Source organism: Falco punctatus (genome assembly GCF_963210335.1).
Source record: "Falco punctatus genome assembly, chromosome: 10".
NCBI lineage: Eukaryota > Metazoa > Chordata > Aves > Falconiformes > Falconidae > Falco > Falco punctatus.
The window spans coordinates 20943019-20970928 of record NC_137590.1 but is presented as its reverse complement, the minus strand read 5'-3'; the positions used below and the strand labels follow the sequence as shown (position 1 = coordinate 20970928).

General features: G+C 41.4%; 1 protein-coding gene across 1 annotated transcript; it reads right to left on the bottom strand.

Annotated features, from left to right (window-relative positions):
* Positions 1–892: 892 nt before the first annotated feature.
* Positions 893–26466, bottom strand: FGF3 (fibroblast growth factor 3). Its single transcript, XM_080404921.1, has 3 exons — positions 11796–26466; positions 9629–9732; positions 893–6123 (listed from the first exon to the last, which is right to left on the bottom strand). Exons 1-3 carry the CDS (start codon positions 12052–12054, stop codon positions 5791–5793), a joined length of 696 nt encoding a protein of 231 aa, XP_080261047.1. The 5' UTR covers positions 12055–26466; the 3' UTR covers positions 893–5790.
* Positions 26467–27910: the final 1444 nt, after the last annotated feature.

Below are 27910 nucleotides of genomic sequence, written 5' to 3'. Positions count from 1 at the left end.
CATCTGCTAAGAAAAGCAGAGAAGAAAGAGGAAACATCAGGAAGTAAAGCAGGAAATCCAAGAGCTCACAAAAGGACTTGAAATAGAGAGGGTTTGGGGCTAGGTACAACTATTAAAAAGCATGAACAAAAAATCCCCTCTAGCATTATTTCATGCTTGTGATGACTGACAGATTTTATACATTCTTTGTAATTAAATAAGATTACCTTGAGAAATGTCATCAGTCTATCTTCTAAATGCTGAGGGTATAAGTGTGAAGCAGTTTCCAAATACAAATGGGGTGCACTGCTATTCTTGCTGAAGAAAATGTGTAACAGGGCTTGTAGACACGAATATCAGACCTATAAGAAATGGTGAAACAAAGAGTCAGAAATACTACAAAATTACTAAAACATAATCTCAGAATGCCAACAACCCTCAAAGAGAGGGAAAATCCATGCTGAAAAAGTGGAGAAAAAAATGTGTGAGTAAATTGGAATACAATTCATGCTTTGTAACTTATTCAACATGGGGTAGCTATTTATGTTTCATGCACAACTCTTGCTTTTTATGAACAGACAACCACAAAAATACTAATGTAATCACCAAAGACAAGAATATTTTCCTTGAAATTTTGAACAGCTTGGAATATAAGAGCTATGATGGGCTAAAGCAAGGATTAAAGGAACTAAAAAAATCTGCTTGAGATATAAATCAAGAAGTCCTGGATCAAGCTGCATGTCTTCTGTCTGGAAACAAGTGGATAAAAACTGTTTGTCAAAACCCCTCATTGCACTGTTCTCTGCCTCATGCCCATGAAAGAAAATGACATTCAAGTCCAGTTCAAATGATGTATGTGTGACTGGGAAAGTAACACCATATTTGTATATTCTGCACAATTTATACAGAACAATATTTATTTATTTATTTATTTAAAGTGCAAAACTGAAATGACATGGTTCTATGCAGTGCTAGAAATTGCACCAACAGAAAGACTTTTATGATGAGGAGTTGAAGAGAATTATGAAGGGGTTGAAGGGAATGTACCTTGTGGAGTTCAGGGAAGAGCTGGTGCAGGTCAGGAAGCCGAAAAGGTAGATATTGGAAGTACAGTCATCAGCTGCTCAATTTTCGTTTGTGTCTGGCAATTGAATGACTATATTGAATGTGCAATAAGTGATTTTAAGGGGAAGAACAGACAGTTAGTACACCAGACTGTTAAAATGGGCTAGATAACAACTGATCCAAAGCTGAACAGCATGCTTGGTTTCAGATGAAGTTTGAGAATGGAAAGAAATCTGAGAGGGTGTGATAGGGAACTGGACTCTGAAATGCACAGCATGAATCTAAATATCCAAAGAGGAGAGCAAACTAGTAATTAGTTTTAATTAAGTACAACGAATAATTGAATGACTGAATCACAGGAAGGCTGAGGTTGGGAGGGACCTCTGGAAGGCATCTGGTCCAATCCCTCTCCTCCTGCAGGGCCACCTAGAGCAGGTTGTCCAGGAACAGGCAATTAATACATGGTGACCATTCACTCCAGGCACCAGGATGAGAACAGCCATAGTTTTGTGCTCTGGTAATTGGCTTGCACCCAGGATGGAGAGGGTTGAAGTAATGGTCTTAAGATCTGGTTTCTGCCCCATAATGGAAAAGTTACAGGAAATCAATAAGTGAATCTCACACAGGGTGCATCTATACTGACATTTGGTTCAAATCAGGAGCATGCTGTTGAGCACAGTCTCCTGCTAGTTGTAGTTAGGTCAGCGTTTGCTGTGTGTGAAGTGGATTCCTTCTTGATGGCACTCAAATCAAAGACCCTCTCAGACTGCTCCACCTGCTAAAGGGCTTCTAGTTCATTGGGCCAGACTGAAAGTCATCCAAAGTAACCCTTCAACCCACTCCCAAAATGTGTGGATACTGGGTACTTGGCACCAAGGTTTTGCTCTGCGGATCTGTTGCTGTGGGTCTGCATTACATGCTAATGCAGATGTAACCACAGAATGCTGATGGTGGCCTTGAAATGGATTCTGAACCACAAAACAATTGAAAATTGACTCGGTATATAAACAAAATGATATGGCAGATGAGCTCTTTACCAGGTCTGGTGTCCCTGAATGATCCTTTCTATGATCTCTGTTTTGTGATGAATTTAGGGATGCCAATGAACTTCTGGAGCATGTGAAGTCTGCAGAAACCCTGAAATCCCAAATGGGTAAAGTTTACATTTTCTTAAAAAAAAAAAAACACACACAAAAAAAAAAACAAACCAAAAAAAACAAACAAAAAAAACCCCTGGTAATAGCCTGTACAATGGAAAGATGTAAAGTCACTCAAGAAACTTTTAAAAGAGGAGACATATCTTAACTTTATAATCCTAAGAAAAGAGTAACAGTAACCAAAATCTACTGCCTTTTGTAAGGTACCCCATAAGGTTCTGGTCCAAACAAATAAAATGGGATATAGGTTACAACTGGGATAATTTTCATGAATAAGATTTCAGCCTGTCAATATCTGGGAACTGTGGAATTCAAGGTTGCTAAAAGAATATTAAGTAATGAATGTCTGTAATGAAAAGTATTTCAACAAGAACGTTAATATTTCTTAAAAGATAAAAAACCTGACAAATCCCAAAGCTATCCCCTTTGAATTGCTGCAATGAGACTGGGCAAAGAAAAATTCTAAGAATGTCAGTAAAATTGTTTTAGGTTGATGTGAAAATCATCACTTACCTACAGTAGTTAAAATGCCATTACATCCAATCAGCTCATTATTTTTTCTTTTGCCTCCCCCCTCCTATTTTTTCCCCAGTGTTAGTATTTTAAACTTTGTTGGGATTAAAACTGAAGCTGAAATAGGGATATAGTTCATGTGTTAAGCTAAACTTCATTGCAATTTTCTATAGGCAGGTGGTTAAAACAATACTATTACAACAATATGCAATACAGCTCAAAATAAAGACAAGAGTAAGCAAGTGTTTTGTAATCAATGATATTCCTATATTACCTATAGCAATTACTTGCTGTTGCATTATGGCAGGTAGTCTGACTGTCTGTAAAAGAGAGGTAGAAGGAGAAAAGAAAGAAAGGAAAAATTGATAAAAACAGAGACAGAAAACCAATGGATAAAGTCAGCACAAGCACTTGCCCTTGAGAAAAGCTAAAAGTGAAGATTGAATGTTTCATAGGAAATGGACTTAGAGCTGGTGTGAAGATGCCATCTTTCCATGATGGGAAACAGGAGTTTGTCTGCTCTTTAGGCAATCAGGAACGTATCAAAAATACCTGATGCAGTCATTAGTCATTAGCTTTATGACAACAATTTTTAGAGGAAAGAGAGAAAGCTGGGAATGGAACTTGTTTTCCTTACAAGTTGTGGTGAAGTAGATCTGAAAGCATCCAAAATAAATATGGCCCAGAAATTAGATATGGGGAAAAAACAGGTCTCTTAATCTACAGGTGGTCTTTCCCTGCCTCTTGGGTTTACTGACGCTTCCTTTCCCTTGCAATTCGTTCTTAAAGCTTGAGAGCCATGAGGAGTCCTTACATCCCTCTCTTTCCTGCCCAATAAAATTGTTCAACCCCCACCAGTAGCCTGAAGAGAAATACAGAGATAAGACAGGGTAACTGGCATAGTCAAAAATGTGTCCCCCAGACCCCTGATGCTCCGAATGCAAAACCTAATTTTCTTCACTGATACAGCCAACTTTGAAAAGACACCTTGAATTCTGCAGCAGTTTGGACCTTATGTGGCTCACAGGAGAGTAAACAAACCAGAAAATCTGAATTCTTCTGTTTCTTTTTCAGTCTATTTCTTTTTTGAACAGCTTTTTCATTGACTACTGGCATGATGCTGCCTGATTACTTCTGTGAAGATCCCATCACTCTTTTTAGTTATTTTGTAAAAGCAAGAAAATTTGGGAACATGGTTCATGGTTTTCTGTACTCTTTTTAAACCTAGGTCTATTCTCTGTGCACCACATTGCATTATTTAATGTACATCTTATAAGTGTCCTTTTACATTATTTTGGTATAAAGGAAAGCAGAGATCAAAGAATTTTGACTTTCTTGTTCAAACATAGTTTCCTCCTTTGTGAGAATATTGCAGAAAAGATATGAATGTGGAAGGAATGGAGCAAACTTTTTGGTATAAAGATACCTTTCTGATTTTACCTTTATAGGGATGTAAGCAGTGCTAAATCTATAATTACTAGGCTTGGTAAACTCAATTCTATGGGCTTGTTTTACTTCTCTCAAGGAATTCACCCCTTAGTGATGGAAGATTTTCACTACCTAGTTTTAAATGGTCATACTGTTATTCAGTAGGTAGCCCACAAGAAGACCTTTGTGTCAATATGACCAGGAATGGGATTTGCACCTGTCTGTTCCTATATAATGTCATATTTAACTTACAGAGCTTTTGTTAAATTCAGATTGAATGTTTATTTCAGTGCGGTCTTTCTTTTCTCCAGCTGTGCTGTATCAGGGCCTAATTCTAGGAAGTGAAGAGCACAAGGCCAAATTGCATTGAAATAACCATTATTTGTGCTTGTCAAGCACATCTAAACCTTTACACTACTCTATCAAGAGAAATATTTTAAAATTAACCCCTTGCTCAAAATTAAACTTATGATGCAGACTCCCCTCAACTTTGTAAAAGTTAACTTCCAGAATCAGAGTAGAAAAATGTATGGAAATGTATTTTTATATGGATTGAACCAAAACTCATGATCCTTAACCTCCATCTGGATTTGCAGCTTTCAGTTTAGGACTACCTTGTGAAAATAAGAGGCATTTGAGAAGAAAGGAAAATCAGAACATAGCAGTTGCTTTAAATCAGCAAGATACCACAGTTTTTGTGTGCCCAATGACTGATACTGTTCCCCTCAAACAGTTAAAACATATTTACCTAGAATTAGGACTTTCTGTAGAAAACAGCTAAATAAAAGTAACAGATAAAGATTGTCATCCCCAGTGGTGAATTTCCCTATACTGCAAGTTCAGTCCACACCACAAACTCAGCTTTCACATCACATTTGGGTCCTATTTTAGGAGGGGGTTCATCAATCTGTAAACAGGTATATATTGCTAAAGCTTGGCCAATGCAAGTGCCACTTTACCAACATTCATTTATTGGAATGACAGGGTCAGGTGTCTTGGGGTTTTAATAATAATAAAAAAATAATCAAGAGTAATCTAGTAATGTGTAGGCCTGTTGACATGTTTGAAGTAGCTTAGAGTTTTACTTTTCTTGGACAGTCTTGGAAGAAATATTATTGACACTGGCTGATTGTAAAATAAAAATAAATATATGTAATTAAAAAAACCCCCAGTTTTCTAACTCCTGTATTCCATAAAAATTGGAACATAGCCTTTTATGAGGACCTGCCAAAAGAGCCATCAAAGTGCTGCACCTTCTCTGTAGACACAAAATTGGTAAGTATAAAATATTCATATGCTCTAGGAGGACAGGGTCACTGAGATAATACCCTATGGTAAGTTAGAATGACAATACTAGTCATGAAAATGATTTTTTTTTTTTGAAAAAAAGAAAATATGAAAGTAATCAACAAAATTATTACATCCAACTAATTTACATTTGAATGTGTCTTAATCTCAAATCTCTTTTACCACAGATAATAATTCTACAATAGCTAAAAGTAAGTGATGCAACTTTCAGTTATATTATACAGTATATAAAAAATGTCCATGTTAATGTCTGTCATACAATCACAGCTGTTAGGTTTTTTAGTAGTATTTTGAAGACTCTCAGTCAGTTCCAGCCCCCATACAAGCTTCCCCCACCCAGTCAGCGTCCTCTCCTCCTTCGCTGGTTCTTGCTTGGGGGCTTCAGAAGACTCTCTCGATATTTCACATTTGTGTGGAACAGTCGGACCATTTCATGGTCTTTGTTATCCAATACTCTGGGCAGAAATAGAGATGATTTCTGTGTCCTGCGAGTTTTAAAGCCCCTTCTGGGTCGTCCTTTCCCATTGATTGAGACATACCAGAGTCTCTCTGCACTGGCTTTGCGCTTGGTGCCAGCTCTGTTAGGTACAGTCCGGTAGATACGGGACGCATAGGTGTTATAACCCAATTCATGGATCCTCTCCACAAACTCACACTCTGCGTTATAGTTTTCCTGTAAAGCAAACATGACAAAGTTTAAGAAAGACTATACAGGTAACAGCTTTCTTCTACCTCAGTAAGACTGGGTTAAAATCTTAAGCAAGACTCTATTCAGCTTTAGGATAAAGACAGCAACACGTGGTAAGAAAATCTCTAGACTGATGGTACAAAAGGTGAGCGTAAGAAGAGTACTGAGCCTGAACTGCTGTTCAACAAGGTGTCCCTGTCAGCAGTGTGAACATACTCTGTGGGTCAGAGACAGAAAGAAAATCTGAAAAGAAAAAATGGCATGTGAATAGGAATGAATATCTCTGCCAATTGTTCAGCTGTAAAATTGATTTTTTTGTGTTTATGGATCTAAATATGCCTATGAAGATGATTTAATTGCTACCCATGAACATTTGACATCCATTTAAAAGGTAAAATTCCTACAGTTTAATGCAAAATGTGGCTCTTTCATTGGTATATTAGTAGTTAGATACACCTGCAGTCCATTACATCCAGTTTATTATGGATAGGTGAGCTGTAAACAACATCTTTATGAAGCTCCTTTGCTTCAGCATAACAAAAGTACACCCTGCCCAGCAGTGTGTTCCTCCAAAATACTAGGCTGCTCCTTTATTACAAACTGTAACAGAGAACACACACCCATGATGGGTGCTCACATTTTACATGATCTGTCAAAATCAGGGGTCCTCAAACTACGGCCCGTGGGCCAGATAAGGCCCCCCAGGGTCCTCAATCCAGCCCCTGGTATTTACAGAAAACACCACACCACACCCCCACACACACCCCGGGGGTTGGGGGGGGGGGGGAAACCAAGCAGCCGCAGATGACTTCCTGCCACTTAATCTGCACGCTGGCCTCCTGTTTAAAAATTTTGAGGACCCCTGGTCAAAATTCACCCTTTTTCATCTGGCCCTCAACTGAGAGAACTGTGCAAAACCCCGGCACAAGGAATTCCTTCCTCCTCCCTGGGAGCTGTAGAAACAGTGCAAATAAAGGCCCTTTCACACTATTCATCTCCTCTTAACTACAAAATCATCTTTGCTGTATCAGTGTGATTAAGACCTCAATATCCAACATGTGCAAAGTACAGAGGCACAGGGGACTTGCTACCATTGTCTCTACAGAGGTTGGTTTTTTTTGTGGGGTTTTTTGGTTTGGTTTTGTTTTTTTTATCGCCTCTCTGGAGAACATGGAAAGGGCACAGGTAGCCGGGCTGGGGCCAGAAAAGCCATGGGCTCCATTAACATCATGTCTTTAATGCTATTCACTCATCAGAAATGCTGATAGGCATTTAACAAGATTTTAAAAGACTCCACATGTCTCAGCTTCACAGCTGTAAAACGGAAGTGCCCTTCCTTGCAAGGACAAGGTTTTCATATGCTGTGGTGCTGGAACCCATGCAACTACCATATGTAGGTAGATTTATCCTGCTGCCTGCCTCAGTTTTGGTTGTAGAGAGTTTATCACAGAGGATAAATTTAGAGGATTATCACAATTGACTAAGGATAGAAAGGAATTCTTCAGACTCAACAAACCCATTTTATTGACATGGGAAAAACAGTGAACTAAGGGATAAGAGTTATTCCAATGCTATTTCCTAAAATGCTCCCTGTATAATTCACCCAAGAGAACTCAGTCTTATTTGAAATAGGGCCCTTTCAAATAAGGCCTTATTTGAAACAGGGCCTTCCTGGAACCGTAATACCAGTAAAGTCATGGGTCAGTTTTTTTCTAGGCAAGCAAAGCCAGGAAGTTTCTCCTGAGCTGAGTCCTCACCCTTTGCTGCTTCTGTGAAGAAAGCTGGAGTGGAACAGCTTTTCCTGGATTGTCCCTCCAGCTCTGAAACCCGAGCTGGAACAGCAAAAGTCTTTAGCTGTACAGAACCCTTTCGTGGCTGATACTCCTTGACATATGACAGCTGAACAAACTTCAGGATGGCCTGATGCTCCTCACACTAGAAAGGGAAGTCCAGGAGAAAAGAACTCTCTAGGCTATCCTATTCTAGGCTTTTCTCCACTCTAGGAGAGGAACTTCTTGCTCAGAATTATTTCAGTCTTGTTTTAATTCAGTTTAATTAACCTTGAGTAAAAACATACCTACATTGAACAAGAAAGGAAGATGACAAAGAATTTGAACATTCTTCCTGTATTTTGGGGCATATGTTGGCTCTGAGCTGATGGAGGAGCTCCACTGAAAAACATGCCCATTTTAAGCACAATATTAACTGGAAGCATAGGAGTGGTCAGCCTTAGCTCTGGCGCAGCAGAGCTAGTACATCCTCGTTCCACTTCAGCTACATTTTCCTTTGCTGCAATTGTTTGTGATCTGGTTCTCTGCACCAGCAAAGAACTATCATCTTTAAACATGGGGCTTTTCATCAGTGTCCATCACATGGGACACATCACAAAAGCTGGGTCATAAACACTATCAGAACATTCTTGAAAAGGTAGAGTAAAATACATTAAACCAGGGAGGCAACTGAGTTGATTGTGTTACCTAGGTTGCCTTCACGTGAAAAAAGTTCACATTGCTTGAGGATATATCATGCTGTTCAAGTCAACAGAATTACATATAATGACTAGCTGGAAGAAGCAAATTTCACATAGCCATATTTACTCTCTTCAAATCTGTTTCCATACCACAGGATTCCTGGAGAAACTGCAGTATGGCTGTTACACAGTAAGACATCACAAGATTGCTAGGGACATAACCAAAGACAATGGAAGAGGTTCAAGTGAGTAGATAATGTGTAGAGTATACACACTGACAAATATGCCTTAGTGTGTCCCTGAATGTGAAGAAGTCTAAGTTAAAGTATTTTATTCCCTGAGGGGAAATACTGGCTGGGCTGGAAAGGCAAGACTCCCACTAATATTAGCCCAGCCCAGATTTTACCTCAAAGATTGGGATGAAAAATGAGGTTGAAGGAGTAAAATAAGGTGTTTATTTTCACCTTTGTCTTCTTGTACCTTTTCATATTTCCTTTCCTTGCTATAGCCCTGCCTTTTAGTAACAGTACATTCTTTCACTGCCCAACCAAATACTCTGTGCAAAGAAACTCCTGCCAGTAGGCTGCTTTCCTGTAAGAGATGCTCAGTTATTTCTGGATATTCTTTATCTGACATGTATATCCTTTTTCAGTGTCCAAGATCCAAATCAGAGAGAAATATGGATAATTCTGAATAAAGATGGACATTCTGCACTTCAGTGGCTGACTCCTGAGGTCTTTATTGGTGCACCCAATTGCCAAGGACTTTGGTCATGTGAAATACCTTTGCCCAATACATTCTTCTGCCTTTGGCTGTACAAGCAATAAGAAAGTAAGAACACAGATTCTTTCCACTTTAAAAAGGTACTGATTGGTTACCTGTAACAATTCCAGGCAGAAATCTGTTATAAAATTACTCTTTTCTCTATAAATGTTTATTTATAAGAAAGCAGTGTTCCCCACTAGACCTGTTCTCCCCATATGAAATGACAGGCATCTGCCAGTCTTAAATAAAACTTACTGATGCATAAAGTCTGCCCCTTTTGTTCATGGCCAGGTATCTGCCAGAGAACAAACCCTTGATGGCAACGATTCCAACATCAACAGCAGTTATTTCAAGGATACCTAGAACAGAAACAATTAGGAGATATGTTGTTGCTCCTCATCATGTGTAATTTGTTGAGATGCATTTAAATGACTGCTTACCTGCAGACTATGATTTCACAGCTATCACTAGTTCACATCAAAATCATAGTTCAATCATGTGAATGGAACAAGACTACTATTTGAAACAACATAAACCAACGACAATGTGGGAATGGTTGCAGACAAGCTTGACAATAAATCCCTAGATGTCTGGTTGAGATTGAACTCTTACAAAAATGAAAAAAGATCTGACACTGAAGTAGAGGTCCACTTAATGCTATATGTATATAAAAAAGTTTAAACCCTCTTTAATGCTTACGAACACAAGAGCTCTTGACTTATTGAAACCAGTCACAAAGCTGTCCATTTCAGGACAAAGCACTTGCTGAGGTCTCCAGAGGGTAAAACAGAGTGAATCAGCTGCATTTTAGAGCAATGTATATAATAATGAAAGGAACTTGTCGTTTAAGGGGTCAGTGTAGCCCTCCAGACAAGGACAATATGACTGTCTGAGCCAAATTAAAAAGGAGGAGATTTTCAGACCATCAAAGATGGGGTCTCAAACACAAGAAGAGTGTCACAGGCAAGGCTGGCACAGTATCTGTCAAAATGTTCATGTCCAGCCAAAGGTGCCAGGATGCTGATGGAGGCACAAATGGCTCAGGAGATGTGTTCTATGTGCAGGGCTCTCTAGCTGGCTTGCTCAAACTCAGCTCTGTTCTCCAGCTGTGGTCCTACAGCTCAGTACTTGTTAAGAGTATTTGGAGGCAAGAGGCGACCCTTGCGCCCAAACCCATTGCTGCCTTTCAGCTATGATGAGGTAGAGCCAGGGGGCCTGTCCCCTTTGCAGAGCCAGATTGCTGCTCTGGGAGAGTTGGGGTGGTTTGGTACAGCTGTTTTGAATCAGGCACCGGCTCGCTGCTGAAGGATGCCTCCTCCAGGCTTTGATAGTGAGGGGGTTTTTCTTTAGGAAATAGCGGTTTTCCTTTATGGAGTTCAGACAGATCCCTGAGGTCTCCCTATCTCTGTGTGCCATCACCAGGCGGGATTTACGTTTCTAGGGGTAGCGGGGCACGGCGGAGGCTGGGCTGTGCCCGGGCCGGGCTGGGTGCGGGGGCGCCCGGGGCTCCCCCCGTGCAGCGGCGGCGCTGATCCCCCCTCTCCTCCCTTCTGCCGCCCTCGCACAGACCCCCTCACTCCCGACATATCCCGTTTCATCTTAATTACCGCCGATCGCCGGCACATGTCAAAGGGGACAGATGTGATTTAGCCCGTGGAAGCTCAAGCCCCCCGCGGGAGACAAGCTGGGGCGGGACGAGGGAGGTGAGGGCAGCCTGCAACCCGTCGAGGGGGGCACCGGGACTCGGCCCTGGGGAGGTGTGAAGGCACCGGTTGCCCAGCGGTCCGGGCTGGGGCAGGGCTGGCGTGGGAAGCCCCAGGCGGAGCGAGGGCAAGTGACAGGTCAAGCGGGCTGCGCAGGGCATGTTCCCGGTCCCTGTCACGGGGAACTTGGGGTTTGGGGGTCCCGCTCTGCCCTGGAGGGACTGAGCCCCTCCGCCGCCGGCCGGGTCCCGACACCCCGCAGGGCACGCTCGGGGGTCCCCTGCCCGGGCCAGGGGCAGGGGGCTGCCCCGTCGAGCTCGCCAGCCCTCAGCACGGAGCGGGCGCGGGAGCCGGAGGGTGCGAGGGCGCGCAGCAGGAGCTGCGGGGTCCGGCCGAGCCAGCGGGGTGGCTCCCGGCACGCCGAGACAAGGTGTCGCCGAGCCCGGCGAGGAGAGGGGCGAAAGCTCCGGCAGCCAGGGGTGGCCCCGGTCCCCGCCGAGGAGCCCCAGCCGCCGTGCGGCGGCTCTGGCCGCGGGGCAGCGCTGGGCAGGAGGAGAGGAGGGAGCGGCTTCGCCACCGCCCCGTCCGGCACCGCACCAGCACCCACCGTCCTGCCCGTTGATGTTGGGGCAGGACGCAATTGGTCCGAGCGAGACCCCCTCCCCACACAGCCTGGCCCGAGGAGAAGCGTGATGGGGAAAGTTGTGCCCGGTACTCACTGAAGACGTTGTTTTTCTCCAGGGTGCCGTTGATCTTGCCATTGGGGTGGATCTGGAGATGGTACTTGGTGGCACAGTAGAGTTTCCTGCGCCTGGGCGCTCCCCCGAGGTGCTCGTAGACGCCGCCGCGGCCCCCCGCATCCCGGCGCGGCCGGGGGTCTCTCGGGGAGGCTCCGGCGGCCTCGGGCACCCCCGCGGCCCGCCCTGGGGACCACGGCTCCTGCAACAGACTCAGGAACAAGATCCAAATTATAACCATTGTGGCATGATGGCCGCAGCGCTTAGTCTGCTGGGGAGATCGAGGCTTGGAGCGAATGACACCAGGGGTCCCATTAAAGCCGTCTTGCTAGCAGCACTCCAAAGTTGCAGAGCACACACTGTTTCGAGCCGTGAAGCATTGGCAAGTTTTTATCAGCCTCTATCTGGCCCTTTTATCTGTCTCAGATTTACTTAAATCAATAGACATCAGCAAAGGCCACCGAAGAGTCCCAGCTGTTTGTATTAGATGGAGCTGCCGTGATCAGCCTTCTCCTTGGGCTTCCAGATAGGCAGACGGCATGCATGAGAGGCAGAAGGAGGGAGAGAGAGAGAGACACCCACTGAATTTCGGCAAGAGACTGTGGGGAAAATAGTTGATCGACGGAGCATAGAAATAAAAGCAGCTTCCTGCAACAATAGCCTGATCTGCGACCAATTGATACAAAGCAGAGGAGGCAAAAGGTATCAGTCTCGTGTGAACTCCCGGAGCGCAGCGTGGATAAAATTACACAGCATCCCTGCCCGCCACGCCGCGCACCCGCACACCCCCGCACGGGGGCCGGCTGCTGCCGCGGCCGCCCGCCCCGCTGCCGGCCCCGCCGAGAGGCGCGGTGCAGCCGCGGACCCTCCGCCGGGCACCGCCGCCCCCCGCTCAGCGCGGGGAGGGGGGGGGCTGATGCTCGAAACAAACATCTTCGGGAGGTGGCTTTTGGAAGTGCGCATGTTAAACGCGGAAGCATAAGAAAGGGGTGCGGGTCCTGACCTCCCGGGGGGCTGGAAGGGGAAGAACACGTTTTAATGGCTTTCACTCAGGCGTCAGGGTTTCTTCAGCACACACACACCGCTTTGTCCCCGGTGTTGAAAGCAAACAGTTATTACTAAATCAATCAGTTCAGGGTTACAAATACTACGCATTATTTAGCTAGGTCTTTCAAGATGTAGCAATTTCTAAATTAACTCAGACAAAGTAGGGCCCAGCAAGTGTTATGATATACATCCCCGAACGTATTTGCAATAAGTTGGAACTAATGCTAATCCTTTTTCTTAACTCTTGTGCCTGGTAAGTCTCATTAGCTGTAGCAGATCTGCCCTCGCTACCATGTAGCTTCACACGACTGCCTACGCTTTGAAAATATGATGGAGCTACCTATAAATAAATATAAAAGAAGGCAAAAAGTTCAACAGCTCCGTGAATTACGCTGTCCCTGTGTGCTACTCAAAGGCAGCTCGTTAATTAGATTTGCATCTGAAACAGGCAGTAGGAGTTTTGGGGAAGTGTTTGAGAGATAATTAGTATTAATGTGCTTGAAGGGCACACACAAATACACCTTTGAAGTGAGTCACGTCAGAATTCAAGCATTGACCTTGATCAATATAATTTTTTTCCCCGGAATTGGTGAACAAGAAGAGGTCTATAAAATTTTTTTAAAAGATATTCCTATGTAGAGGACGGGATTTTCTTACACGTTAAAGAGATCTTAAGAAAAGCAAGCTTTTACTAGTGGGAAAATAAGGGAACGGATCCGACCTGCTCCTAAAAGGAATGGCAGGAGGACGAAACGATCTCGAAAGCTACTCCCTGTTTTAGGTTGTGCTTAATATTTAGTAGTTCTCTTAGACTTAAAGGCTTTTCATTATGTAGTTGTCTGGAATAAAAGGAAACACATAAAAAAACCACAAGCACCCCTCTCCGCCATTACCACCCCTTCCTCCCCCTTTTCATCTCCACAAGCGAAGCCCTAGCCTCACAAGGAGAGTTTGATCTGGGGATGATAAATGTTTGTACAATTAATTCTTTATTGCTGTTCTTCTGCGATGCTACTTTCAGGCAGTCATGTAGTTCCAGTATATTTAGTAAAAGTAAACGTTTGGAAATTAAAATTATTAAAGCACTGTATCCACGTAAAAATATGAAAACATAAACATGCGGGACCCCAGTATATGCGGGGGGGGGGGGGGGGGGGCGTCGTTGCTTGTGCCCCAAATCCTTCAGTCCCTCCTAAAACGAGCCCCCCTCTGAAAAACCTTCCTCTCGGGGATGCACCGCAAATCGTGTCCTACGGGCTCGTAACCTCTGAGGAGCTACAAGACAAAAGCGGTAGCAGAAAAATAACTCTTAACGTGCCACGAGTCTCCTGAAAGATGCTTTCACCGGCACCGCGAGAAGGCGAGATAAAACATAATTACTTTCAGTAATTATAGGGATCTCTTCCGAGTAAATCTCAGGTCTCGTTCCGAGCCTGGCGCATCGCCCTGTGGATGTGCAGCTGACATTTTACAGTTTTGGATTTGCAGGGCATTTTTCATTAGTCCTCTGAAAAAAACCAAACCCGCAAGATCCTCCTCCCTCCCCCCCTCTCCGCCTCCCACCGCAATAATAAACCAAAAAGGCTAGTGGGTGGAAGAGTAACACGTTAATGACCTTTGCTCAAATTGCTTCCATCTTGATCACATTTTCATAATTAGCACCATCATCTACAAATCTTTCCGCCCTGGGCATCTGACACAGACAGGCTTCCCAAGCGATGTGTATTCTACTTATTAGGGAGGGGAACACTTATAGGTCTATCATTAATGGTTCCCTTTCAAATGAAATGAATACGACCTCCACGGAAATATCAAAGGGCTGTAACTACCTCGTCTCACTTGGTACAACACTGAATAGCAAGCAACCTTAAGTCGTTTTACTCTAGTCAGACATCTATACAATAAAACATAAGCCCACTCCTGTATATTTTAAGTTGTCTGGTGACCATTTTTGAAAACAAAAAGAGTCCCTTTGATGTGGTCTAATTCTAACAGGGGGTGGGACGTCAGATGTGGTCTACCGATTCTTTCTGGAAATATTTTTAATTATGCCCCAAAGCTCCTTGTAGCCCCAAAGTAATAATCAGAGCAGTTTGAGTATGTTGCTTAATGTGGAGGGGAGAATAGGCTTTAGACCGTATGTAACTAAATTAGAATTGCAACCGATAATGATCTATTAATTCGCTCGAAATGTGTGATTTTAAATGGAACATAATAGGTATCTATTATTTTTTATGCTTTATCTTGCTGAGGGAATATTTCTAAGCCTTCCTGCAGTTAAGCCATAAACCCAGCATTTCTCCTGACAAGTCATTGGGTAAAAGTGAGTATTTGAGACAGATGTTTTTATCCTTACAGCGTGCGCCCTGCAAACACACAAAGCACTTGTATTCTTAACCGATCGCCGTCGGAAAAGGGCCATATATTCGGCTACATACGTCTAAAAATCTTCGTGACGAAGCAGTGTGTATTTGTATTGAAGTATTTCATAACTGTAAACATGGGGGGAAAACCCGAAGAATTTTGAAAGCCCGCCCCCCCCCTTCCCCCGCGCTTAAAAAGACTAAGTAGCTTTAACCTGTAATAAACTTAACGCTATCACATTTTGCAACGGTTCAGCTTTAATGCTACTGTGACTCAGGCTCGGATTTTGCTGCGCGGTCCAACGCCGCGCCGGCAGCCGCCGTGCCCGCCCCTCGCTCCGCCAGACCCCAGCGCTGATTTACGACCGGCCTGTTACTCCGATGAGGAGGAAGTTACAATTTGTAGAGCAATAAATACCGAGGCGGTGGGTGGAGCCCCCAGCAGAAAAAAATCGCTCTCCTTCACCAATTAAAAATCCATCCTAGCTGCAATGTGGACCGTGGGAAGGTCTCAAAGAAAACACAGCCTCGGTGATGGTTAAGTATTTGTTTCCAATGTGCGAATGTCATCTTCTGACCGTAACTTTCCTGCCGATGCAGTTAACTCACACCTGCTGATGTTGGGAAGAGGTTCTGAAATTCAATTGATTTTATTCAGCTATATTTTGTTTTCTTTGTGGTTTCCTAGCGGGGCTATTCTGCACCCTGTGAACAATATAATCTTGTTTAAATGACTTTCCAGACCACACAGCATCACATTACCCTGTTCTATACATGTAGGCAATACTATTTATTGTATTGTACACTCCTAACTTCCAGAAAGCAGGATGAAGGGACAGCAGAGGAGGAAAGCTCCGGGGAGTAAACTCACAGGTTTCAAAGCTCAGGTTGCTTTTTCAGGTGGAAAAAAGAAGATCTAGAAAATTTCAAATGAGAATAGATAGAAAGAATTCTCTAAAAGCAAATGTTAAACACATTACAGGCATACAGTAGTTTTTACTTTATTCACTCATATGAAATGTTTTTCATTATTACAGTTACTTTTTATGGTTTATGGATGATCTGACATCTTCAGATTTAGAATAATACAGTTGATTCTATACATGTTATGTGAGCTACTGTTACATTGTACTTCAGACAATATATTAATTTAGAATTTTTAAACTTCTGTATTTAGGTTAAAAGCATGTGTGGTTTATGGATTTATATTATTATTATTATCATCATCATAATCATCATCATCAATCATTGTATTGACACAAGATGCAAAGGCCTAAGTTCCTTACTCCAGGAAATTCCTACTACAGCTGGCAAGAGTTTCTTTGGCTGAGGACTGAGGGATTAATCCTTCATTCAAAGTCTATGGAATTCACTAAGAGCCTTTTCTTTAATGCCAATGAATTTGGATCAGGCCTAAACTTATTACTAGAAAAATTATTTTCCCTTGTTCTCAGACAAGGGAATGAAAACATTCAAAACAATGAATGCAGCAACATTAAACAACAATTTTAAATCTCTTTTCCCTCTGTTGCTTACTCCTTATCAATACAAGAAACAAGGGAAGTAGCAGAAGAAATGTAACACTACCAAAAAATGTGCGATGGTGCAGTTTAGATGGTTGTCACGTGGCTTGTAAAGAATTGTGGCAGACTCAAATCGTGCTACAATAGGGATATTCAGACTGACACAGAACTGTAAACTGCAGCTATGAAAATAACTAAACACAAGGAAAATGAGGATGCCTAGAAGAGGAATGAGTGAATGTAAAACCAACAGAAATGTAATTTGTTAATAACCTGGGGACCAGATTTGCATACCTGCTTCACACCTTTGTATCTCAATCATCACTTAATAGCCTGAGCTCTTGGAAAATCTGCTCCTTTTTTTGGTAACTCTGCACGTGTTTTTGAAATCAGCTTCAAAGCATTTTTTTAGATTTGAAGAGAAATGTGGTGTACCTGAGAGAAGTATCTGGCCCATATCCATGATGTAATTGCACTTCATGCCAGAAGGACCTGCTATTCAGCTAAATCTCTTACTACTTTTAGAATTTATCCCCCAGTTACTCTCACAATCAGAGGCTTGTTACAATCTCATTCAGCCCAGCAAATCATTGGGAATTGGGTTACCTGACGATAAAAGATCTCTCTTTCTCCAAGCTGTGGTTGGATCAACACTTTGCAAAATGAGATGACAGGCCTAGAGGTCAGGCCTAGGTCTGTGCATGGGGCTGCCCAAGCACTAGAGGTAAGAACTGAAATTAGCTGCCTTAGGGAAATGCCACGTGCATGAACATATGTCCCTGGAAGAAAAAACCCCAATGCCAGGAATTATCCATTCCAAACCGAAGATTGGTAACTGTTGCATTTAAACTTTTCTGGGTTTAGGGAAGCTACTGCAGATCAAGGTTTGCATCACACAGCTGAGATCTTCCCAAAGCATCCCATTCATGGTTGTATGTTGTCCTAAGGTGGTCATGATGCAAAGCATTTTGAAGTTTCACCTAGATCAAGGGATAAGAAAGAGGGCCAAGTAGGCAGGAGAAGTAAAGACAAGTAAAGGTTATGCAACTTCTAAATCTAAAAAGATGAAGTAAAGAACAAACAGAAACACAAATTAAAACTAGTGTCTTAGATTAATTTCAATGGAATACCTTCTTTTGCCTCAAGGGAAGAGATGAAAGTACCTGGCATTTGTCACCAGTGCATAAATGAATGATTCCATTTGTATTCCTCATACACACACGTGCACAAACACATGCTGACATGCCACACACAAAAGGTGAGAGGAAAATGTGTACTGTGAAGGAAAATTAAAAGGATCTTTCCTTCTGGTATTCCCTGCATCTACCTATCAGAGCCTGCATGGAAAATAAAATGGAACAATAAATAACTCCTGAGTGTCCTAGGTACAGTTGCAAATATATGAGTTTACCTCTAGACCCAATGTCACTACAGCCTGTTTGGTTACAGAATTTCAGACAGTGGCAATGACATCTCCATTCCAGCTGTGTTAGGTAGGTAAGAGGTGCTCACAACACCTGGAGTGGTCCTGAGGAGTCTCAAGAGGCTCAGGCTGAAATCAGTGTTATTTTGCTCCCCTCCAGGTCTCTGCCATGGCCACCCAGGAGGTCTGCAGTCAAAAACATGGGACCAGGCTCTGGGGCTTATCCAAGCTAGCAGAAAAGTTGATACTGTGCAGGTATTGATCCTTCCCACAGACGCCCTGTCTAAGGAGGGACTGAAGGTCTCTCTTGCTAGATCTGGAACTCCTTAGAGGAAATTAGCTGCTGAGAAAAAACATGTATGGCATTTCTTCATATTTTTTTCCTATTTTGTGGAAGCAGAAGTCCTACTTCTTAAATCCTTCTGACCAGCAGCGTGAACAAGGAGGAATTAATCTCTTTTCACTGCTAAATCCCTCTGCCTTCCTTTGGGAAATTTATACTTCTTATATGGGCACTTCAATATTGACATTTCAAGGTACAGTTTGTGGGGTTTTTTCCTGAGCAGTAGCTGCACCTGGTAGCAGAGCTGTCATTTGAAATGCTGCCACAATAACCTGCCTTTTGCATAACGTTTCATGTCTGGGTATCGAACTGTCTTTGCTAGCTTCTCTTGCAGGCCCAGCAGCCCTGGAAGCCCCTCCTCCTGTCCTCTCCTCTTCAGCACCTGCTCTCCTGCAAGGCAGAGGGTTCTGGCACACACGGCCCTGTCACTGGTCACCCATGTAGCAGACATAGCCTCGGTTCCTATGGTGCTCTTCTGCAGCCTTTAACATTTTTTTTTCACAGTAATTTCATTAATTAGGTTATTAATCAAGTGACTGATTGTTCTAGACATCCTATATCTAAGATAGTGCAAGAAAGTATTGGGCAGATCAAATCTATTTGGCTCTCCCATTTCAATCCAATTTGACAAGTGGGTAAGGGTGTCAGAGCTGCTAATCTGAAGGTGTATTTTTCACCTGTAACATAAAGAGGGAGGTTTAATAATTTAATAGTATGTTATCTTAGTGCACTTTCTAATCTGAGAGAGTCTTCTACTACTTCTGTCCTTGGAAAAATTTCATAGAAGTTATGATCCAAATTAACAACATGTTAAGCAAAATAAATAAAAGATGTCCCTGAAGAATCTTAGAAGGAAGGTGTAGACATAATTTGATGACAACACAGAAATAAATGGAGCACTGCCTGTGACAAAGCTGGTGTGGCAAAGCCACCAGAAAAGAACAGTAAACCCCTCCTCCTAACTTGCAGCCTCTGCATTAAGTTAGTGATTATTAGCCCCAGCAGAATATTTTCCCACTGAATGGGGCTTTTTGGTGGCAAAGGGATGTATTATGATCTACAAAAAAGGTCAGGGCCTTTTTCTTTCCTGGTCTTTACATTGCATGACTGCAGCACTGCTGTATGCTGTATGCTGAATGCTGTAACTCCAATTTAGATACCAGTGCTTAGATACCAGATTTCAGGTGATGCCTGAGCTAATGGTTTGCATAGAACTGGTCATGTAAGCAATAGGTATGGGGAATCTTTGTATCACTAACATCCACAGCCAAATTTCGCATGTGCTGGAAGCCACGGGTGAATTCTTAATGGATATTTTTCTCATTACTTTTTTGGCAGCTGCCTCCCTTTCCTTAGAAGTTAAGTAACATAAGCTCATAAACTCAGAATAGCAAAACTAGGAGCTAATGGCCAATATTATTTTATCCACCTCTAAACATTATTGCCACATCTCACCCCACTTCATTGTTTTCTTTCAGAGATTTTTCTCACAGAGAAATGAAATCCATCTTTCTCTTTCCTCTAGTTTAGATGTTTGACTAGTAAATACAGGTCATTCTTTTTTTCATCACATCTGAATACTCCCAGCATTGGTGAGTTGCGTCCCACAGATGTGGCATCTTAGATATCTTTACTGAGGCCTTGTTTCAGATGGTTATGTACGGACCAGAATTTTCCCTTTGGCTCATTTTAAAAGTATTGATGTATCTTGCAGAATTCACTCTTTAGTAAATTACAGGAGGCTGGGTAAGTACTTATTTATATCTTGATGTCTGAGAACTGCTTTGTCCAAACGGTATTCTTTGCTGCCATTAATCCATCCTAAGTAATCCAGTTATTTGCCTTAATAATCTATCTCAAAAAATAAAAAAAATTTCCAGAGCTGTTCCTGTGTCATGTCTCACAGACTGTGCACAGAAAACTGAGTACAAATCAACTCCATCAGCTACCTCTGACTTTGTTTTTGGCTTAGAGGCCTCCAAGATTCTAACTTGACCACAACAGCCATCTGCAAAGTGAAGAAAATCAACCTATGTTTTGGATGCACCTGTTTCAGTCCAACTCCTTTTATTCTGCATTGATGGCTCTTGCTTTAGGACTATGATAAGGATCAAACTAGGATCATTTCACAATCCAAAACTGCAGGACAATCTAAATAAGACTACTGGAACCCCAGTGGGTCTCCAGAAAGGCTCAATTTTATTTTCTTCTCTGAGATACATTTTCCCTCTGATTTTAACACTTAATTACAGAAAGCCAAACATATTAGGAATTTCTGCAACCAAAGGGTATAAATAATTTTTAGGAAAGCTAAGAATCTTACTGAAATACTTGGGAATTAGCCACCATAAGCAGATCCTCCAAGAAGCAACACCTTTTGCAGAATTTCTCAACTGAACATGTTCACAAGAAAGTGCAATGCTACTCGCAACCTCTCCTTTTCCCATCAGCAGGTCTTTAGCAGACATACTCTTCCAGACTACCACTAGTTGTTTTTCAATAGATTCTCTTCAGTTCCCAGAGCTGCAGGACTCCAAAGAAAGTCAGACACATGTTGCAAAGAATGATCCCCAAAACAGTTTGGCAGACTAGCTAGCTGCAGCACTGTGGTCTCAGGGTCAGGCTGGGGCTGACCCATAACTGCTTGCACACAGCTGAAGTTCCTATCCCAGGAACATATTTCGCTCCTGCCCCACTCTGGTACTTCATCATTTTGAACAAGGGTGAATTCTAATATGAAGTCAGATCCCTTACACAAGGCCCAGGGCATCATTATCTGTTTGTCTCAGAAGCATCTTGTTTATTCATATATGAAGGATGTTTGCTGGAGTTGTGCCCCAGATACATCGATGTGCAATGTTGCTCCCTAAGAATTGACCTCTGTATCAGACCTCAACAGGGGAATCCTGGAATACTTTTCAAAGACACTTCTTCAGATAATTTGGGTATTGCTAAAAGAAGCACAGTTCCCTTTCTACCTCCCCACCTTCCCTACTACAGCTTTTATGCATAGCTGATCCAGGGACAACAAATCTTACTCTGTGCTTGCAGAATCTTGCACCTGATCACAAAAATTCCCTTTTTTTTTTTTTTCACACTGACCATTTGTATTTGGCTCTTTCCCCACTCTACACTGGAAGTAATCTCAGTGTGGAGCAGAAAAAGTTGAGAGACTTATTCACTCACCAGTTGTACCATTTTCCCTCATGGAAGTGAAAATGTAAGTATCGTTTTCAGACTATTATCCAATCCATTCCAGCCTAGCCATTAACTATCCAAAATACACTAGTTCTTGGCTCAAAGGAAAACCAAGGGAAGCACACAAAAATAATAGAGAGCTTCCTCTTCTCCCTGTGTGCCCTTGCCTGCTGCCATTTAGGAGGATGAAAGCGATGCCCAGCAAGGCTTGCACCCACTCTCATTCTGTATTACCATCTCAGACTCAATTATTTTGCTGTTCTGAGAACAGGAGGGTTTGTCAGCCCATGCCTTTCCCACCTCACTTCCTTGCCTGTTGGAAGGGTGAGTGTCACAGCAAGTATACTTCCTTCCAGACAGCCGTGTGGGGGCCTCCTCCTCGGCTAGAAAAGACTGCCATTTCCTAAATAAGCTGGATGCAACCTATGTCACTAGCATCTTTCTCCAGTTAAGGAATACAACCATCTGTTCATAACCTAAACCAATACATTCTTTACTCAATAATTATGGAAGATAATAATTACTGGGCATGATCTACAGTGGATGGTGACTCACAGATCTTGTCTGAAATAAATCAGTGAGGTAATTGTCAAATACCTGGATTAAAAGAGAATATGGGTTTTGTAATCTCCTGAATCTTATGGAAGCAGAATGCGAACAGTTACAGAGAATTGTTTGTTTGCTTTTGTCTTGAGTTTTCAGTTTTCAAATATATAATTTTTTTCAGGTCACTCACTAAAATCTAATCTTTGCTTAGGAAGGACACCGACCTCTGAGCAGACATACAAACACAGACACACAGAGACACACCTGCGTCCCCTAAACAAATACAATGCCTGAACTTTATCATGAAAGTAATCTTTATTCACGTGAGTAACCCCACAGGACTATTCATGCAATGGAGAATTACTCACATGAGTAAAACTTTGCAGGATCAGGTCCTGGATCTAACAACAGCATTTTAATTACAGACAATCCCCAAGCAATGTGTACAAAAGAGTTTTTTCCTGGACAATAACAAAGGTTATTAGCCTGTTCTTTTTTCCCCTTCTTGCTCTTTGGTTTAAAAGGAGGCACCAATAATCCAAACCAAATAAAACTGACCTTTGAACCTTTTTTGCTGTACTTTTTCTCATGCCATGATTTCTTTAGCCTGTTAGTGATCTGAAGGCTCGTTCTGGGCTACAGCCACTTTCCCAGACAGGACTGCCTTTCGTCCCCTGACAAATCACTGCTGAGCCCCTTTTGTCCTGCACCACTTTGATCTCACCTGCCTGTCAGGCAAAAAAGAACTCCCGTACAGTCAGAATGCATTGCAAACAAATTGGCAACCATTTCATTCCCGTACACCATTTCAGCAAAGATCAAGATAGAGATAGAGAATTTTTAACCCTTTAATTGACCTGTAGAACTGAGAAGGAATGCTCAATTATGGTAGAGTGATAAGATAATTTCTTAGGGAATTGGAGGATTAAAAAAAATCAAAAAGCAAACAACCCTTTGTAGATCATAATTGCATGGCATATTAGCTCTCAAATACAAAGGAGTTATTGCACAGTGGGCAGTGCCATGTTCAGATACAAGCATTGTAGAAGATTGATTCCTTTTAATTGGACAGCTGCTTAAGCATAAACTAAAGAAACATAATAGGTATTCTCCAATGTGAATGAAATTAATCCTATTGTAAATAACCATTGGAGTATTTAATGGGCTATCTGAATCCTTTCCAATATACAAACTTAGCCATAGGTGAGTTTCTTTCCTAGTTTAATCTTCGTAATTTAAAATTAATATTTTTTAAAAAACATTTTACAGTTTATCATCATATAAGTTTAGAAAAGGCATTATGCACCAATTTTAAAGTGATTTCATTCTGGGCGACGACATACCAAGACCTGTGTATTTCACTCTGTGCTGTTACGGACATCTAGTTCTTTGCTAGATTGGTTACAATGCAGCTACTGGGCTGGTCCTGCTCCCATTGCATCATGTTTTGTCTATTATTTTCAAGGCAAAATTCCCTGTCAATTTTGATGCACTCAGATTAGCAGAAACATAGGTGTATTTCAGCTGTTTACCATTTATCTGCTCCCAACTGTTACCACGTGCCAGCCTCCTGCCCTCTTTCTACAGTAGCAGCTCTGTTTACCCAATAGTCTGCTTTCTATCAAAATACCTCACCACCTTTATTTTAGTCCAAAATGCAGTGGCAAAACAGTCAGTACTCAGAGAAAGGAAATTCAACACATCCATCTTTTCTATTTAAAATGATTGAAAGAAGAATTATAGACTTTTGGAGAAAACAAAGCTACACCAGTGATGAAAAGAAGAAAGTGCATTCAAACCTGCTGTCAAATATACATATTAAAGAAACATGGCATATTGCACAAAAGAAACATTTAAATTACATTTTATAACTAAAATTTGAAAGCTTCTATTTTCCTGCCACACTTATCTGATACAATCAATAGTGATTGTTTTATTAATTTCAAGATGCCCCTGCCTATTTATTTGATTTAGAGTGTATAAGTTTTTCTTTTGAGTGTTATCTACTACTTCCTTCACAAGAAGAGTCCTTTATTTAAAAGTATATATTCTCTGAAATTAAAAGGGAAGAAGCTGTGAAGAGCTTGTTACAAATGTTAAAAGGAAACTATTGCCAAATCTCAGCTTTGGCTCATTGTGCTGATGTCCTAATAATGTTAAAAAATACTAATAATTGAGGTAAAAATACTACTAATAAATTCTTTTACTTCTTGACAATGAAGCATAAGATAGTTTTTTTTTTTTTTAAACAGAGCTAAGTACCACTTCACATTCAGAAATCCCAGTCCCCAAAGCAGAATCTCAGTAGCAGCTAGTTTGGCTGGGTTGGAAGAAGCTGTTGGTCTGTGTTTTCCATGTATTACACATTCCTGTCAGACTTTCCTTCGTTCAGCGTATGAAAATGGCGTAGTCACAATGGAGGAGTTGAACAGCCTCCTGTGATGGTACTGCACAGCTTCTTTGGCTTGAAACTGGACAGGTTGTTTGTATTTTCACCTCTCTTTGCTTCTTAACTTCAAATTTCAAGCATCTTTCAGAAAGCACTGGACTATGGCACAGTTTCTAATACTGAGATCTTTGGGAGGAGCTGTCAGAAAGTGTGCTCTCCTCGTGGTTGCAGTGCTAAAGCCACTGTCAAAAACTGATGGCTGAACAAATGGTGGGAGGCTCCATCATTCCCAAACAGGGTCAGGTGCCCTTCTTCAAAAGCATCTTTTCCCATCTGGTCTTGCAGGTCTAATTCAAGGGCATTTCATGACCACCTTTTTTTTGGAGACACTCAGTATCTCTGACCTGAGCTCAGCCTTCAACAAAATCTTTGAGGCTCCTTTCCATTTGTTTAAATCATAATTTTGTCCCAACAGCTGTCCAGCAAATAATCCTAAACTGCATAGTTTTTAACAGAAAATCATCTGCAATGAAAATGAGTCAGTTTGATGTGGTTCCTTGTCCTTACAAATGTCTGGGACAGATCATCTAAATCAACTCTGACAAGGATTAGAGCTAATAACAGTGCTGATAATGGTACACGTGGTAATGCCACTGCTGCTAACCCAAATGTGACTGCATTGGTGCAGGTACAGATAGGAGAGATAATAAATAAAATTCTGTAAAGACATATATATAACAAGTGTGGATACAACTGCATCCACTGCAAGGAGATGCTGCCAAAAGATGCCAGTGCAAAGTTCCTTTACCATATTGGTCTCCAGATATCTTTATGACTACCTCAGACTTTTTTTTTTTTTTTCAGCGAGTATACATTAGAGTCTTTCTCAGAGCATTTTTTTTCTTGTGAAGGGAAATTAAAATTTGTGTTTGACCCAGTGTGTGCAAAAGTCATCTCTAAGTTACCTTTCATATAAATTGTTTTGATTGGTGTTCTTCTCCATGTAACTCTACATACTACTTTCAAGCCAGCTTTAAAAATTCCCCCCGACCTTTTTTTTAACCTGTTCCCATCAGCTATTTAAGGTGCACTCACTTTTTCTTTTTTTTTTTTTTTTTTTTTTGAGACCGATTATTTATAATTAGCATTTTCTGCCCACATGCAATTGTGCTCTAAACTCTTTCACATTGGGTTAATTCACTGACTTTAAAATCTATTAATTGACATCCAGAGGGAAAAAAGTAAACATGTCTTTAAAGATGGCATGAATGGTTGAACCAAGATTAGGTCCCCACTCTTTTAGCCCCTGATTTTAAGGGAAGGCTGCAGTCTTGAAAAATCAATTGTCTTCAAAGCTCCAAAAAGAAATGGAATGAGCAGGGGTCAGACTCAAGAGCATCCCTTGTATGCTGGAGTTAACATTACCTAAGTACTTTAAACGATCACTAATTAGGGCTTTCAATGGGCACTCCGAAGTCCACAAGATTGAAATATCTTATTGGGGAATAAACAATTGTGTAAGGCAGACTAGATCAACTCTCTAACAGGGGCAGCAAAATAAATCTTCTGTTACAACCTGTAACCAGAGAGAGGTCCTCAAGGACCTGCTAAACCATTCACAAATGTCCTCTTCCATTATTCCCAGGTTAAGATGGCCACAGGACTCTTGCTTATACATACAAGTGTGCTTCCCTGTTAAATTCAGTTTTTAATACAGCCCTGTTTGACTTGAATTAGGAATATGAGTGTGCAGCCTTCACAAAATATGGGAATACTGAGTATACACAAGGACAGGGATCTGCCAAATTAAAACTGAAAATTCGCATAGGAGCACCATTTGTAAAAGTAATACTTCATAATAACTTACAAGCTTTGACTTGGACCTTCATCCAGACCATGCAATATCGCACAAATTAAATTTTCCTTTCTGGCAGTTATGCCTTATATAAACTGTATTGCAACTTCTTGAAGTGTATGTGATCATTTATGTGATAGTTAAAAAAAATAATTAGAAAAATGAAAGTGGGACTGGGACTGGGACTTTTATAAAGAACAGCAAAATCCTCCTTATCCACCGGAAGCAGATTTTCTGTTTTTGAAAATTAAAATCACATGTTTCTGAATTTACAAAGGTTTAATTCTTTCTTGGGAAATTTTAAAAAACATATTTTTTTTAGTTAAAAAAAATTTCATAGACAAAATTGTTTCATTTTTTCACTGAAGACTGAAAGTCTGTTTTCTGTTTATTAACAACAAAAAAAAAAGTCTTGGAAAAATTCTGACCAGCAATACTGAAAAGCATAATAATATCAAAACTCTTGTAAAGTTCTGTTGTGGCTTTTTAGTCTTTGATAGACTCTGTGCCAGAAATTCACTTCTTGTGCTTTACAGTGTATTTGAGTAGAGAAGCTTAGTTGTTAAGCCTCAAAGATAAATAAAAAACTTCCTAACTGATCTTTCCCATCAGGAGTTTGTTTCAGATTCTAATACTTAGAACACTAACATCTGATGTGTCCAGCACCATTTTTTTTTAAATTGAGGAAAATAACTTCAAAGATGCTACCAGTCCCTCCTATAGGTAGTAAATAAGACACAGCAGAATCTCAATATACAGTAGAAAATAAATCCTACACAAATATCAAGTCTAAGGTTAATGTAAATTTTAATAATAAACTATGAATTTCTCACGTTTGGTGATGTGACCCACCTTTGGTATTTTCAAATGAAAGGATCATTTAGAAAAATATGAACATTATACTAGTCATTGCCAGTGCCAGAAAAACTCTTTTCAAACAGAAAAGCAGCTTGTTGCTCCTCGTGGCCTTACCTGAGAAATCAGTCTTTAGCTTCTATCTCAAGCATTAGCTGATAGGTGCATGGAAATGATGTTGCCTTACTTCAGGGGCTTTGTTGCGGTTAGCTTTCCAGGGCATTGTGTTTTAGCATGCCATTTTCACAGATGAATAATGGCAGGGCTGTTTGTCAGCCTGAGTGTGGCCAGGTGCTTTGGGGATGCAGCTCACACAGCACTGAGCCGGGGCTCGGGTCTTTGCAGGCTTGGCTCTCCAGTTAGCACTGGAAACACTCTATTATGCTCCATTCTGTAGCCTGGCCACAAGAAGCAAGCAATTTTGGAAAAGTTAAAGCAGAGGTCATGTCCAATTGAAACAACTCAATGCACAAGTCAGATCTGAAGGATCTTTAATGTGAGAGATCATGAAATAAGGAGATTTAAGCAACTCTTGAAGGATGTTATTTCAAAAGC